Source organism: Tursiops truncatus, chromosome 3, assembly GCF_011762595.2.
Source record: "Tursiops truncatus isolate mTurTru1 chromosome 3, mTurTru1.mat.Y, whole genome shotgun sequence".
Classification (NCBI taxonomy): Eukaryota; Metazoa; Chordata; class Mammalia; order Artiodactyla; family Delphinidae; genus Tursiops; species Tursiops truncatus.
Window position 1 is genome coordinate 56,216,911 of NC_047036.1, and position 15,870 is coordinate 56,232,780.

Below are 15,870 nucleotides of genomic sequence, written 5' to 3' on the forward strand. Positions count from 1 at the left end.
ACAGCAGTTTCTCCATCCACGTGGAAGAAATACAGACGGTGATATTGGTGAAAAGACCAAGGACAACTCTGGTCAGCTCTCACCATCTAGGAGGGCGGTAGGGTATCCTATAGCTCAGGGGAGGAGAGCCTGGGGAAAGGGGAGTAGATGGTGGGGAAAGACTCTCGAGAGTTCCTGAGAGAGATGCGGGCACATGTGTGGAAGAAGTCCGGGCGTGGAGAGCTTGGAAACTCCTGCTGGGCAGCAGCACAGTGAAGTGGTCTCTTGAAGCCTGGAAGTAAAGTGCCACAGGCACAGACAAGGAGGAAAATGCAGGCGAAACTATGAGCTGAAATATCAACCAGATGCTTCATGTGTGATGGTTGTTAATTTACTGAGCAAAAGGCATCTTTTGATGTATCTTGAACCTGCCTCTTGGTATAATAAGGGCTGAAAAAGTCCTGCCCTTGATAAACCAAAATGTCAGAACCAACTTTTGGTCATAACCCTCTTCCTAAGTAAGACTCAGGCCCTGTGTTGGATACGGACTGCAGGTATGTATGAAGGGAACATGCAGGGTGAGAAGCAGTGGGAGCCTGACCCCACGTAAGTTACTTAGTTTCAGTTTCCTTATTCAAAAATAGGGTAATAGCAGCTCACTCATAGGGCTGCTGGAGCTCAGCGAGTCCTGAACACAAGTTAGTGGTTGTGGTGATTATTACTATTATTACACATGCCACAGTCTACTGGAGAAGGAGGGTTGAAAATATGTTGCTCAAAATCATAGTGACTATAATGACGATGAAACTCCCTACTCCTCCCTCCCCTCCCCCAAAGATGAAGAATACACCAAACGATCCTAGAACATTTATTTCCACAGGTTCTTGATACAATCCTGCATAAAAGTACACCACTACACATGAGGGCAAAATTACACAGCAAGCAAGAGCGGCCACTGACCCCTTCCACAGAGAAACCCCAGAGAGAAAATTTCCACCTCCTGGCAGTTTTACAATCAGTCATGTCTTCTATGCACTGCAAGCCCCAACCCATCTCTCATTTTCTCCAATTGCTAACTGAAACTTGTGTTCACAAATTGTATGTGTGTTCATGTGTGTACACAGAAGGCTCACTTTACCTACTTGATGAGGGGCTGAGACAATGCTTTGTAAGAAAGTTACCGCAACATGATGGGGAGTCAAGCCACGGAAGCTTCAGAGCTAGGGCTAGCTCTCTCCTCAAAAGCCCTCACATGCTAAAAATGCCACCGGGGGTCCCTGAAATTTGAGAGCCAGTAGGTCTTGTGTTTGCTCCTGTACTGAACTTCTCCCAGTTCAGGTCTGGGAGGGGAAAGTGGGGATGTGCGGGCATCCCATACCCAGCTCAGGCTGAGAGCTTGCACGCGAGAGGAGACTAGGGGACAAGGTCTCAGGACCTGCAGGTGGCCTTGGCTGGGGACACAGAGACCATTCAAAAGCTTGTGCTTGAGACCAGATTCTTCAGTCAAGGCTTCTCCCACCACCATCGCTAGGTATCAGGGATTTTCAGTCTTCAAAATTGATCCCTGTCCCCCAAGAATTCCACTATAAGCGTCGAGAGCCCTTATTTAAGGTATTTAGCTAGTGGCTTCAGTCTGACCATTTGCCACTTTCATGGTTCCAGTCTTCTTGGCATCCGGGTGGGTGGTCACGTGGCTTGACATGTGAACAGCGTGGCTTCTGTACCTTAGGGGGTCTGCTTTAAGAACAGGAGAAGGTGGATGCAGGACACTGAGGCTGCCCTCATGGTCACTGTGGATCCTGAGATGGGCTCTTGTGAAGTTCCTGTGGCCCCTAATTAGGCAGATGCCTCTGCTGCTCTTCGAGCCTCCTGTGCCTGCTTGGCCCTCTCCCTCTGCTCCTTTTCCCTCTGAATCAAATGTACCCAATCCAGATGCCACTGCTGCAGCTTCTGCTCGTAGGCAGCGATGTCTTCTGCTTCACAGGTAGGGAGCTGTTCCTTGACAAGCTGGGTGGTCAGGGTCAGAAGGCTTTCTGACTCAACTTTGCCCAGAGCCTGTAGCTTAGAATGTAAGGCCTATTGGAAACAAAGGAAAAAAAAAAAAAAAAGAAAAAAAAAAAGATGTGGGAGGGGCAGGTAGGTAAAGAATACAAAGAGGAAAAGAGAAGAGGTTAAGTCACTTACAAAATCTCCACACATTCTGCTCACAGGAGAAGGTACTTTATTGGGAGCCTGTCATGCTGCCTTTCATCCAGGCACTGTTAGCTTTTGCTGTTTTTTTTTTTAATTTCAGCCCAGCAATTCTGCTAAGATGCACCACATGTCATTTCTTCCCCTTCACTCACAAACGGTAAATGGAACTCCATATGCTGTGACTCCCTGTGTAATTTCTTGTTTTAGACCACAAACACTGCACAAGAAAAGAAACCTTCATTTCCACTCTGACCTGCACCAAACCAAGCAGCAAACTCCAAGAACAAAGAACCCTAAGATGGAAACAAAATGGCAGAAGCAGCTGATAAAATGGAGCAAGTTCATCCATAGCTTTTCCTGTAGAATTACTGGGATAAATGTTTGCCTAAGCAGTATTCCTTTCAACAGATGGAATTCATGTCAACGCTTTCTTACTAACGGCATGCTAAACAGCTCCCATGAGTGCCTGCGCTATTATAAGCCTCCACGTGCTGTGCTTCACTGCAGGTCAGCCTTGACAGCCTGACTACTTATGGCTCCATCTGAAACGGCAGCTCGATTTGGTCAGTATTGTATTTCTGGAGAAGTAAAGTACTAAAAACACTAATCTACTTAAGTGCTTCAAGATGTAGATCATCAGAGACCCACTTATGGCCCCAGACTTAGCATATATGACACACCCCATGTTCCACAAAACAAGTGCAGTTTACTGGCATAGGTGATGAGGCCTGCTCTAACAGCAGGGGCTGGAAGGTGGGAAGGATCCACGGGCTTCAAGGAGTGGCCAGACGTCTGGTGTGACAGGTCAGCCACAAAAATGAGCCCCCAAAGAGATTACCTGGGACTAACAAAAATCAGGCACCAGGAAGAAAAGGAAGCGTAAAATGAGAATTCTTTCTTTCTGATATCACTTCCCACCTGGTTTGAGGCCAAGGAGACAGCTTGGGACACCAGAATAAGGACTCAACTCTGAGTCAGCAAATCCAAAGTGTTCAAATTTGTGTTCAAATCCAAAGTCAGTCACTTATGGACTAGGTTCCCTCAACCTTAGTGTCATGTAACACAGGAAGAGCAGTATCTACCACCCAGGTAAGGGTAAAGGAAACGCAGTAGTGCCTAACACACAACTAGCAGTCAAGAAATATTGGTCTTTTTTTGTGTGAATTAAAAAAAAAAATGCACTGTGGAAGAGTGAGGGCTGAGAATTCAATGCTGGCACAGATTTCTATTCTCCGAGATTAAATATATAAGCAATAAGAAAAAGGTGGTAACTTTTAAGAGTCGTGGGGCAGCCTTGGTCAATAAGAACATGGTAAATGATAATCTATGGGGCTAAGCAGATTTTTTGCTTTTTAGCTTTTCTAAATCTGCAAAGTTAAGAGGAAAGAACAGGTATGTAAATTCTTAACCTAGCTGCTAATTCTCCATGTACCCTGAAAACATCGATTAACCTTCCTTTTTCAGTTTCTAAATTATAAAAAGGGGAAGTTGAGCAATTACCTTATAGAAGTACCGGGAAAAACAGCTACTAAAGGTATTAGGATCCTCCTTAGAACAAGGGGAAATAGATTTCCCACAGCTGGTTCAATATAATTACTGCAAAGATTTCAATGTAATACTCTGGCAAAGTATACATCCCTCTGCACCAAAAGGACACAATGGGTCAGCTGGGAGGGATGGGAACGTTTTCTGCTTCACACAATGAATTCTCCTTCAGGCAGCAATTTTTTTTTCCCCCCCGCTTTGTGCTAAATAGATGAGAAACACAGCAAGGAAGAGGCCAAGGGCTTACAATCTGAACGTGGCTCTTCCTCCCTGACTCTGATCACAGAGCATTTTGGGACGTAGAGTTGAAAGCTACCAAAGGCAGTTTGAGTGCTCAGGGCTGTCCTGAAACCTGTAGAAACCTGTTTACACCATCCATGTAGTCCAGAGAGCATTTCCAATGGCCCTAGTGCACACCACAAAGCTGAGCAAGAGAAGATGCCTGCATTTCATCTTCATCATATTCAAATGAGGCTCTGTGATTTCTACCTGGGTTTCTGGTGATCAAGAAGCTTCAATGTAATATGGAGAAATGACCAGATCCTCTTCACCCAGGGCTGAAGTCAGGTGCTTGCTATGAGAAGGCAAACTGTTACCCACCCATCAGGCAGACGTCAGGGATGAGTAGCGGATAATGACATGCTGCCTCAGGAAAACTGTGACCGATTCGCTCAAGTATGAAAAGGAGCATAAAAATTCCATTTGTTTCTTTTAAGACCACTTCCTGTGTGAAGCAATAACAATGTGATTTTTTTTTTTTTTTTTTCTGTATGCGGGCCTCTCATTGTTGTGGCCTCTCCCGTTGCGGAGCACAGGCTTCGGACGCACAGGCTCAGCGGCCATGGTTCACGGGCCCAGCCACTCCACGGCATGTGGGATCTTCCCGGACTGGGGAACGAACCGGTGTCCCCTGCATCGGTAGGCGGACTCTCAACCACTGCGCCACCAGGGAAGCCCAACAATGTGATTTTTGATGTCAGTTTTTAATGCCCTTGTGTGTGACATTGATGCATGAAAGGACTGCTGGTCTATCACCATGGCAGAGAAGCTGAGAGGGACTCAATTCTGCTACAACTCACCTCAAATCGTTCCAGGTAACGGGGAAGCTTGGACTGTTCAGTTTCTTCCACATCCAGCTGCTCCACCAGTTCTTCTGACCTCTGGGTCTTCTCACCTTCTTGGGGCTGGTCCTCTGAAGACCCCTGGGCCGGAGCGGTCACAGCCGCCTTCAGCGCTCTGTCCAGCACATCGAGCTGCAGAGCAGAAAGGGGGGCAGAGATTAAACATCCTATGGCCCTGAAAGCACTGGGAAAGGAGGCTGGAGAAGGGAAAGGAAGGGAAACCTGGGATCTAAAATATTGCGAGAAGAGTTCTCTTATCAAATTATAGGGAACAGAAATGGTTATATAATTTTACACTAGAAACACCCTGTCCCATGGCATGAACACTTAGTACAAAACAAATGGAACAATAAGCAAGCTCAGACTTATCTGTATAAGTGAATCAACACAGCAGCTTTTGGTTTCACTTTTAATCACCCAGGTAAGAATTCAAGAATCATGCTTGATGGGTACTGAAGTACCACCCCTTCCATGTTTTTCTTCCTCAATTGCTTTGGAATTGGGAGAAAGGGAAAGAAAAACCACTACAGACCAGAACCAAAATGGGCCACCTTGAATGCACAGTAAAACCTCTGAATCTAGGCAGGGACCTTCTTCAGAGAAAAATTTTAGCTCATAGGGTATCCAGAGATTAGGGATCAGTCAATCTATATAAGCTGCTGACAAAGACCAGATAGGCATACATGAAATTTATTGTAACAGGTGATTTCTATGGCTTAGAAAGTAAATAAACTATAAAACGGAAGGTTTCTTTTTGTTTTGACCCCTCTCCCCTACCACTTTCATTTTGGGGCAACCTCCCTCGACCCTCAAAGGGCCTAATCATCAGAGATGGGACAGAAACAACCTCAAGGCCAGCATTAGCACCTGCATGGATAACGATTAATTCTGTCCATGTCACTTCAGAACAAAAATCCAGAAAATACTCCAAGGCTTTTGAATGCCACTAATACATTATACCCAAATGTGTATGTGGGATATACATACATATACATATACACATACATATATGTGACACATATCCCACTCTTGCTGACATCTGAATCACATTCCTATGAAGTCAGAACACAAACAACGCAAATCTGTCTCCAACTGGAAGGAGTATTTCCCTGGCAAAGCATTTATGTATAATTTTGTGTTTTCAATCACCAGCACTGACTACAGCAGGGTTAAAACATGAAAATGTATTTAGAAATGTGTATACTTGGTAAATGTCGGCAGAGAACATAAGGCCTCACTAGACACCAGTATAAGGAGCCAGTATAGGGACCAGACTTGTGCATCCTGTGACTGCGCAGAAGCCATGAGGTGAGTCCTAGTGATCAGCATCAAGGCAAAACAAATAAGCAGCTGCTCAAAGTTAACTTTTACACCCTGTTAATGAAACAACTGATGTCCTTCTATGCCTCACTCTGGCTACAACAGCTGCTTGGGCAGGAGCGAACACTGCTGGCTCCCTATCGGGTGTAAGCTCGTCGCGTGCTTTCCTGTAGCCTGAGCTCACTCTAGTAACTTCGTAGTGTCAAGAGCCCAAGGTGACCAAGAGGGATGAGCTTTGAGGCTGGTGGGAGGACAGTGTCCTAGTCCAGGCAAAGTGAACGCCTTAGAACTATGAAAGGAACATTTGGTCCAGATCTCCTCAGCATCATGCATTCACCACAGAATAGTTTAATGGAAGGAAAGAAAGACAGTGCCATCTCTAGTCCCTAGACTCATTTCTTGAGAGCTTGTATGATGGAAAAAACTGACAGGTAGTTAGGCTCCGGGGACTAAATGAGGAGACAGAAATGCCAAAAATTAAAGATGAAATCTTAACCTCTCAAGCTCCTACTGAGATTTTACTTTAGGGGTCGGGCGGATTTAAACAGTATTTTACAGAATTCAGTTTGAATTTTAGGGAAGGGGAATGGTCTTCCTCCCAGATAGTGAACTATAAAATCAACATCAATCTTATTTTCTAGTGCTTTTTGTCAGTAACATTGAGAATGTTTGTGGTTTTTCACTCCTTTTCACCTGAATAAGTACATGGTTCTATAGAGATAAAGAAAGTGGGGCATGGGGGAGACAAGGAAAACAAATCCAAAGCTTGACTTATGAGTAACAGGAGATGATAAATCCCACTGAATTAGAGACAGGGAACTTACCGCTTCTCTACACAGCTTTCCGTCTTCTGGGGAAGAGGCCACCTTCTCCATTACTTGAAGGGCTCTGTTGAGGTACCCTGGCTGCCACAGCAGGGGCATGTTATGGTACACAGCCCGCAGCCCTTGCTGCAATTCCACCTTCCCTGTGGCCAAAAAGAACAATGAAGAAGGCTCAGCTGTGGCTTCCCACTATGTCTGAGATGGAGGACTTGAAGGCACAAGTGAATACTTACCTGGCAGCTCTAGAAATAGAGAAGGATCGTTTCAAACCTATACCAAGAGCCTCATCCCACCCAGTGAATGGGGACACTTTGGATGTATGATGAAAAATGTAAAATTCTATGTATACACCTTTCAGTATAAAGTCATATGAACTTATTTTTCCTCTTTTTCATTTGGACTACTGGAGATTATCTCATGAGGATATATGAATCAAAGGGTTGAGGGAAATTTACAGACGTTGCTATTTATTTTTTATTTATTTATTTTAATTTGGCTATGCCGGGTCTTAGTTGTGGCACGTGGGATCTTTAGTTGCGGCATGCGGACTTCTTAGTTGAGGCATGCATGTGGGATCTAGTTCCCTGACCAGGGATCGAACCCAGGCCCCTTGCATTGGGAGTGTGGAGTCTTACCCACTGGACCACCAGGGAAGTCCCTACAGAGGTTGTTATATCTGCCTCTAAGTGGAACTACCCTGACAAAACAAGTCAAACAACTGAAATACTAGTTTTGTTTCAAGAACAAAATATTCCTCTGAAAAAGAAATTCCACAACTTTTTTACAGTGGAAATCTTGTCAATGTCTGACAACTTCCCCTGCCAGGAAATGTTTGACATTTTTCAAAATGCTCCAAAACACCCCATGAAACACTATGAAAAAAAAAAAAATCTCACTTTGCTCTCCTTTCCTTTATTTGAGGTTCATCAGTACTTAAATCGTATAGTCCTCATTCATCCTTTTGGGTCTCAGGACATGAATGTTTCTCTTGGTACCTCAAACAATCACAACTGGAGCTTAAAACATGGCTGGCAGCAAGGTCCCCGAGTGAGGACAGGGGCTGTCTCTGGACTCCCGGGGAACAGAAACTTCTGCACTAATGACCAAAGTCACCTTGAGCTGCCAGGTCTTAAATCTACCTTCACTTATCTTTCCCGGGAAGGAGGATTTGGGAAAGCTGTAGTGGAACATAAATAGACAAAGCTCATCAGGTGACAGCTAATTTTAGATCTGTAAGATGCTTGGGGCTGGCTGCAGTCACGTTCTGGGAAGCTGCTTCTGTCAGAGGTGAATGAGGCTGCGCAGCACAGGACACAGTGAGAGCAAAGGGCTTTGGATCTGATGCTCCCAGACCCAAAACACCCGGGCCTCTGCTTAGCAACAGGAACAACAAAGTACATTTTCTTAGCCTTGACAACTTCCCGGCCAATTCATGCAGTGTAACAATCCTGAGTGCTCATCTGAAGGCAAAGGCCAAAAACGTGTAAATCAATATCAAAAGTAGATGGTAAGTAAAGAGAAAATGATTTTTTAAAAGAGTGGTCAACTCTTTTGTTAGTCTGATCACCAGCCTGATGAACTCCTCTCTCTGAGTCAGTTTCTATCAGAATCAGCATCTGAGAATGCCACACTACATTTTATTGGTGAAGATCAACTCCAAAAGCAGTCAAACTGCTATAACTTAGGTGATTTGCAGAAAACAAAGGTAAGCAGACACAATGTATGATCAGAAGGGACTTTCTCAAATGCCTACCTACTTAGGAGAGAGACTGCAAGGATAATGAAATAACATGCATTTAATAAACCTGTGTAAGTCGGGACACATTTTATGCACATTTAGGGTGGATGTTATTTGCCCAGATTCCACACAACCCAAGTGCCGAGGCTGCTCCTCAGAAGGCTTTGCCCTCCTGACTGTCTGATTCTCATGCAAGCCGGGGTCTAAAGCAGAGCTAGCTGTCCTGTGTGTGGCACAGCCACATTGCACCAGTGAGCCCCTCTCTGCTTTCCCAAGTGCTGCTGGATGTGCTCTCTGAGTTTCTCTTCCCTCACACCTGAAAACAATACCAAGGATATGTGTTCAACTCCAACTCTTAATTTCTTTCCTCCTGGACTTTAAGTTTAAGAGACAGAAATATCTTTGTTAATAATGGGAAAGATCCTACTGGCCAGTTCTCCCAAAAGAGGGTCAGAACTTTCCTTTCTTTATCCCTTCCTCACACTGATCACCACTAAAATAATCGAGAGCCATCAGAACTAATTCTCACCTTGCCAGGGGTGGGAGGTTTTAGAACCCGCTTTATTGTCTTAGGTCATAACTGTAAGGCCATCAAAGTCTAGTTTTATGTCTAAAAATGAAAGCTGTATTGGAATTTCACTCGCAAATTTAAATCAAATTATAACTTTATTATGAAGTAAAAGAATGCATCAGTTCTATCCATGAAGAACAATGTTTGTAAGGACCTCCAGCTTACCAAGAAGCGCATAGCCATACAACTGGGAACTCAACCCCACCGAATTCTTCTGCTTTAGGCCTGGGAGTAACAGGGATGCACCAAAGTTCCTCTCCTCTTCCCACTGCAATAGAATATACCAGATCACGGTGCAGCCAAGCAATGCATAAATGCATTTTGTACGCAAAAATGTGATTTTTAATGACACAGAGGAAAAAAGAACATGTTATAACATTAAGTAAAAGGAGCAAAATAACAAAACTAAAGGTACATTATAATTCTAATTTTGGAAAGAAAAGATATTTATGTTTAATGAAAAATACAGAATAGAAATGCCCAATATGTTAACAGATTTCTGGGCAGTGAAATTACAAGCAATTTTGGTTTTCTTCTTTGTACTTTTCATTACTTTCCAAATTTGGGGCAGTGAGTAAGAGTTCCTTTTACGATCAGAAAAGCAAAACAAAATAAAAATAAAGCGTACACTCTGGACCAGCATTGCCTCGAGACAATCAACAAAGATTACCCATGCTGTTAGCCCTGTACTCACACTGCTATGAAATGACAGAGCAAGCTTTTTGAATTTTAAACAATTCAGCAATAAGACTCCTTCTACTTCACAGTGTTCAAATAAATATAACTATTAGGCTGCCTTTAGATAGATTTACGCCTGTCAAAAATCAATTAGGCAATCAGAAACACTTGGCAATCATTTCTTTCAACCCAGGGTGCAAAATTACACTTCAATAAAATTGAAGCCTTATGAGACACGGGAAAAGAAGGGGCAAAGTACAAGCATTGCTAAGGCTGCTGCAGACTAGCAACAGCAGGGACGGGGGACTCACTGTAAAGGCAGGCCTGAGGAGAGCCTTGGCAACTCCCCAGACGAGGGCTGTGATCTTCTCGGTGCTGGTGCAGTAGGAGCACACAGCAGCCTGAGCCTTTGTTCCAGCTTGGAAATACAGAACGCAAAGCTCAGGTGGCCCTGCGCTGGTCAGAGAATGAACAAAGTGTGCAAGCTACAACTGCAGCCAGGTATATAAGTGGGGTACCCCAGGTGTTAAGGGGCACCCAAACCTCTTTATTGGGAATGACCTTCGTGCAATGCAAGTGCAATTTCTTAAGGTTTTTCTAAACCTTTGAAACAAGCAAAGACCTTGGGAGGAAAGCAAAGCCTCCTCAGGGGCTTCTGCAGCACACATAAGCAAGACAGTTGGTAATGAAGGACCAGGTCATTTCACTTGCGAAAGCAAATCCCTTGGAGGTTTGATTTTCCCCCACAAAAACTGCATGAAAAGGGGCCCAGGGAAAAATTAAGAAGGAGGCTTAGAAGCATTTTTTCTTTTCTTTAGGGAAAAACATGACCTATAGTATCAGGGTGCAACAGGGGCTAAAAGCCAAATGAGCAGCATCCTTGCCGTGCTAGAACTGAGCAGGGGTGGTGATGGTGCTGCAATGGTGATTCTTCCAAAAGCACTTTTACAAAGATGAATGAAAGCAAATGGATGTGTTAGAGATTTTTTGGATGATTGGGAAAAATACAACCACTGCTGCTTAGATGAAAGGCTAGTTATGTGTTAACATAAAATATCAGGTCTCTTCCAAGCCTTTACCTTCTACTCTATGTACTATTATGGACTAAATCAGGAGCTATTTTACCAACGTCCTCAAGGTTTTCTCATTTCATGCTTCAGCTTCTCCCATTAATACAAAGCAAACCCTCCTTCTCTCCTTCCTCCCTCCACTCCCCTTCACAGCCAGACATCTCAAAACACCGCTGATGCTCACTGTCTCCTTTCTGCACCTCGGACTCACTCCACAATCCACTCCAATTTGGTTTCCTGCTCCATTACTCTATGGCCCTCACACCACTAAGTTCAACGCATTTCATAAAAGTCCTCGTCTCACCTACCCTCTGAGGAGCATTCTACATGCAGACCACCTCCTCCCACGGTGTTTGTTCCAACACATTCCTGACTCTCCTTTTGGCCTGTGGCTCGTCTGCAGACACTTACACATGGATTTGTAAATTACATCTCCAGTCCAGATTTTTCCATTAAGATGCCAATTTCCCTTGTGAAATCTCTTGACTGTCTCAAAGGTACCTCAAAATGCAACATATTCAGAGGCAAATTAATGATCTTCCTCATCAAAAGAAGTCTTTGCAAACACATGGTGACCCTTTTGTCCAGATACACCAGGCAGAAACTGAGGAGGTCAGACTTCACCCCCACCTCCCTGCCTCCACATCTACTTCCTTCCTCATCATGCTCTTTGCCTCCTAGATACGGTCATCGGCTACTTTGTAACTCCACCACATTCTGGTCCCCACACTACCATTACTCTTACTCAGACGACCATGATAGTCTCCTACGTGCTCTGACCATAACCACCCTGGCCCTGATCTAACCTCCTACCCATGTTACAGCCCAGATACACAAATCTGATCATGCCACCCCTTCTGCTTAAAACTTCTCAGTGGCTTCTCACTATTTTTAGAATGTAGATGAAACAGCTTAGCATGACCTACCTTCTGCAATCTCATCTCACCCTACAATTCTCTCTGTGGCAGCTACACTATCTTCCTAGCTTCTTCCAGCCCCTTTCTGCTCAGCATGTTCTTTCTGCCACAGGACTTTTGCACATGTCATTTTCTCTTTTTGGATTGTTCTCCCTCTCTTCAGTCTGTTAATTCCTATTCATGCTTCAAATATTAACTCAGGAAATATTTCCTTAAGGAAGAAGGCTTTCCTAACAAGTTTAAAATACAAACAAAAACTCACTACCATACAGGCTTTTCATAGAAGACGTCTTTGTAGTGATCATTATAGTCATCATTTTATATTTGTGTGTTTGTTTTAAATGCCTGTATTCATCTTAGATTGTAAGAAGGAAATTTTTGCTCACCACTGTATAAGGAGCACTTGAAATGTACGGAATGTAGTAGTTGCTCAATATATATTTAATGAACTAGTGAATGTGAGGTGTGCCATAGGCTATGACATTCATCTTACAAAAACAAAACACACAATAAATTTTTTTAGAATGGGGGCTAGACTAAATGAGCTTTTCAGTTCCTACCCAAAGTAGTAGTTTTTGGTGTTACATGTGAGGTTAAGGGCAGACTGTAGGGCCAGGCTGCTTGGCTTCATCACCTACTAGCTGCGTGGCTATTATGTAACATCTCTGTGCCCCAGTCTTCTCATCTGCATGGAGTTGTGAGGATTAAATGAATTAATAAATCTAAAACACCAAAAACACAGCCTGGTGTAAAGTAAGTGCCATTTAAGTATTAGCTATTGTTGTTGTTACTGTTGTTATTCTTAGGATAGCAATAAACAATGACTAAATATCCTAACCTAAGAGATGAAACCAAACCTAGTCTTCTGGACTGACCCAGAGCAACCTTAGGAAAATACTGACATAAATTAAACAATGAGTATTTAATACCTGAGGTCGTGGTCGAAGCTGGCTGCCTCACTGCTTCGTTGGTATGCCATGTCCAGCTCTCACTGATCATCGATTACCTACTTCTGCACGTGTGAGGTGCACTTAGCCTAGCTCAAGTCTCAGAATGCACATAAGGACTTTCCCTTGAGATTCTTCCGAGTGGAAGAATGTCCAATTCCACTTTGTTAGAGCCCAGTACCTAAAATGTACAGGATGAATACTCATTCCTGGTTGTACGGGGCCACAGCGCTATACATCAGGCATCTTTTTCCAGATGCTGAGGGCAGAGGTTTCCTCTGGTGCCCACATCACTACTGAGCAGCCACTGCTTGCTTCTTCTAAGGCTCTCACTGCTGCTTTAAGGTAGAGCACTTACACTGAAGTCTGTCTTCTTTGCCAGGCAGTAGTATAAAACGTAGAGGGAGAGGAGTTGGGTGGAGGGAACCTCAAAAGCTTCTTGCATCATGATCTCAAAAACCACAGACAGAGCATCTGGAAAGAAGATCAAAGTAAAAATGAGAGGTAATTAGTTTTAGGTAACATCATCAAACCTGTATTTAACTATAAACACTCTTAAAAAGTGGGGCATGACAGAAAAATAAACAGAATTAAGAAGTTAAGAAATGTGGGCTCTGGTCCTAGTTCTTCCATAAACTAGGTCTTTCCCAAGTCTTCAGCTTCTATTGTACACACTACTGTGTACTGAATCAGGTGCTATTGTATCACTGTCCTCAAGGATGTCAAACAAACCACTCAATTTCTCAATATCATCTTCATGATGTTAAAATACCATTTGTCCCACATACATCACAAGACTGTTGACAGTCCAACAAAATAATACATGTGAAAATGCCTCATAAACTGTGAAGCAAATTTAAGGCATCATGTCCATCAGCTGGAAGAGCTAAGGCATACAGAAAGGAGGCAAATATATTTTCCAGGTCACCCTGACAAGTAGAGAGGGGGCTTGGCTGACTGCCCCACTGTATGTTCTGGAATTTTCTCCCTGTTTGGGCAAAAGAGAACAAATGCTAGAGACAATTCTAAATCTCAGGTATTATTTCAAAGACAGAAAACTGATGACTACAAAAAGGACAATCAGGCTCAATTTAAAAGAACTGAAAGAATGGAAAGGAAATGCTTATTCATAAGTTATAATTCCGTGAGTGTAACATAGAAGATATCTGTTTTCACATGAATGCTGATCATAGGAGACCAGACCGTAAGCAAGGTCTGATTTATTGTCCCTCAATATTTCACAACATAGGCAGAAGGCAAGAAAATCAAATTCAAACAATTTCTTTCCCTTAGTATTTGTTGTTAAATCAGAGAATGTTAATATTGGTTTAAAATACGGTGCCTGCACATAACACAGGCACAACGAATGTTTTTGAATAACTGACTGGGCTGTTCTGTTAACCGATCTTTGCATATAGGGCTGCATAAGAGTCAGCACTGATTTGCAGCTGTTGCTAGCCAGCTGGTTTTGTGTGTGTTGTCATGGTTCTACATGAGGCCACAGCCAAGAATTTCTATATATTTTTTGCAAACAGGGAAACTGAGATAGACAGGCAGACCAGGGAGGAGTCACCCAGTCAGTCAGTAGCAAAATAAGAACCTGGAAGAGATTAAACAAACAACACTCCCATCTCACCAACAAACCGACATTTTAAAAGAACACAAAGTTACAAATCAGTTTAAAAAAAATCTGTTTTGCCAACTGTTCAATACTGAATCCAAAATTACACATGAAAAATAAATCAAATTTATTTTATCTCTAATTTATATTCATTTCAGTCGGCTTGGGAAGTGAAATTAGGTTGATCTGTATAAGTAATTTCCTTTTCCTCCGTAATTATTTATATACTTGGGTATTTCCTATTTTAGCAATAAAAAGTATAACATTTTCTAAATTTTTGCCATAAATAATAATAATCTGCATCAAAACTTTATTTTAAAAAATCCTCAATATTATTTACTCTGAATTTAGAAGGAAAAAAAAGAAAAAAACCAAACCCAAAACTCCTTTTACCCTTCCAACATTACCTTTAAAGAGAGAGGGGAGAAAACTGCTACTACATAATTTTCCAATGATAGAGTAATAAGGATTCTTAAGTCTGATGTTCACAGAGGACAGACGATGAAACATGCAAAAGCTAATTATCTTTTAGTTGAATTCAGGAAGCCCATGTTTAAAATGGATAAGGGATAATGAGCATTTCAAAAAATAATGCACAGGGCTTCCCTGGTGACGCAGTGGTTGAGAGTCCGCCTGCCGATGCAGGGGACACGGGTTCGTGCCCCGGTCCGGGAAGATCCCACATGCCGCGGAGCGGCTGGGCCCGTGAGCCATGGCCGCTGAGCCTGCGCGTCCGGAGTCTGTGCTCCGCAACGGGAGAGGCCGCGGCAGTGAGAGGCCTGCATACCGCAAAAAAAAAAAAAAAAAAATAATAATAATGCACAGCAAATATTTTTAGGCAGTCAACAACTGCAAGCCTTATGAGAGAGAAGATAAAGCAGAGGCCCGGAGAAGAGAAAGGAGAGAGGTCCCCGGTCCCCAGGTCCCCAGCCTCATCACTGAGTCCAGGCAGTGACGCAATGGAAAAGGCTGAGGATGCTGGTGTGCAGGAACAAGAGGATGTAACCCAATGACAGGAATCACAGGTGTCATAAAAGCATAAGTGACCACCAGTCCACATCCACATTCCTGAGGTAGTGACTACCCTAACACAGGCATGACTCCTCAGAACCAAGCCTGAGGATGAAATGGTGGAAGGGGAAGCCAGTGTGTGTCTTTACACAACGGCATGGCCTCCTCTTTCCTTCTTCACTGTCTGCGTAGCTGCAAGCACGAGCGTGCTGTACTACCCTTCCCTGTCCACTGGAGACTGGCAGGGCTCCACCTGACTGCTCTGTGGGGTCTGCCACATCCACACCTTTCCTTGGCCTCCCTTACTGTAGCTGAAGGTAAGAGCCACTTTAAAT

At 43.4% G+C, this 15,870-nt stretch overlaps 1 protein-coding gene across 8 annotated transcripts in view; it reads right to left on the reverse strand.

Moving 5' to 3' along the window:
- MRPS27 (mitochondrial ribosomal protein S27) overlaps positions 1–15,870 on the reverse strand; it is a 126,586-nt gene that overhangs the window by 32,654 nt on the left and 78,062 nt on the right. For 6 of the 8 annotated variants that reach the window (XR_012330722.1, XR_002175314.3, XR_002175312.3 and 3 more), the window contains exons 7-10: positions 13,262–13,377; positions 9,457–9,559; positions 6,983–7,125; positions 4,797–4,970 (exon numbers count right to left, since the gene is read on the reverse strand). Coding sequence is in view for 2 of the 8 variants with exons in the window: in XM_019929879.3 (XP_019785438.2) it covers positions 1,816–2,055; positions 4,797–4,970; positions 6,983–7,125; positions 9,457–9,559; positions 13,262–13,377 (776 nt within the window). In the remaining 6 variants the exon portion in view is untranslated. Of the gene's footprint in view, positions 1–831; positions 2,056–4,796; positions 4,971–6,982; positions 7,126–9,456; positions 9,560–13,261; positions 13,378–15,870 lie in introns of those variants that run through there. The other 2 variants (XM_019929879.3, XM_019929882.3) reach the window with 1 other exon arrangement.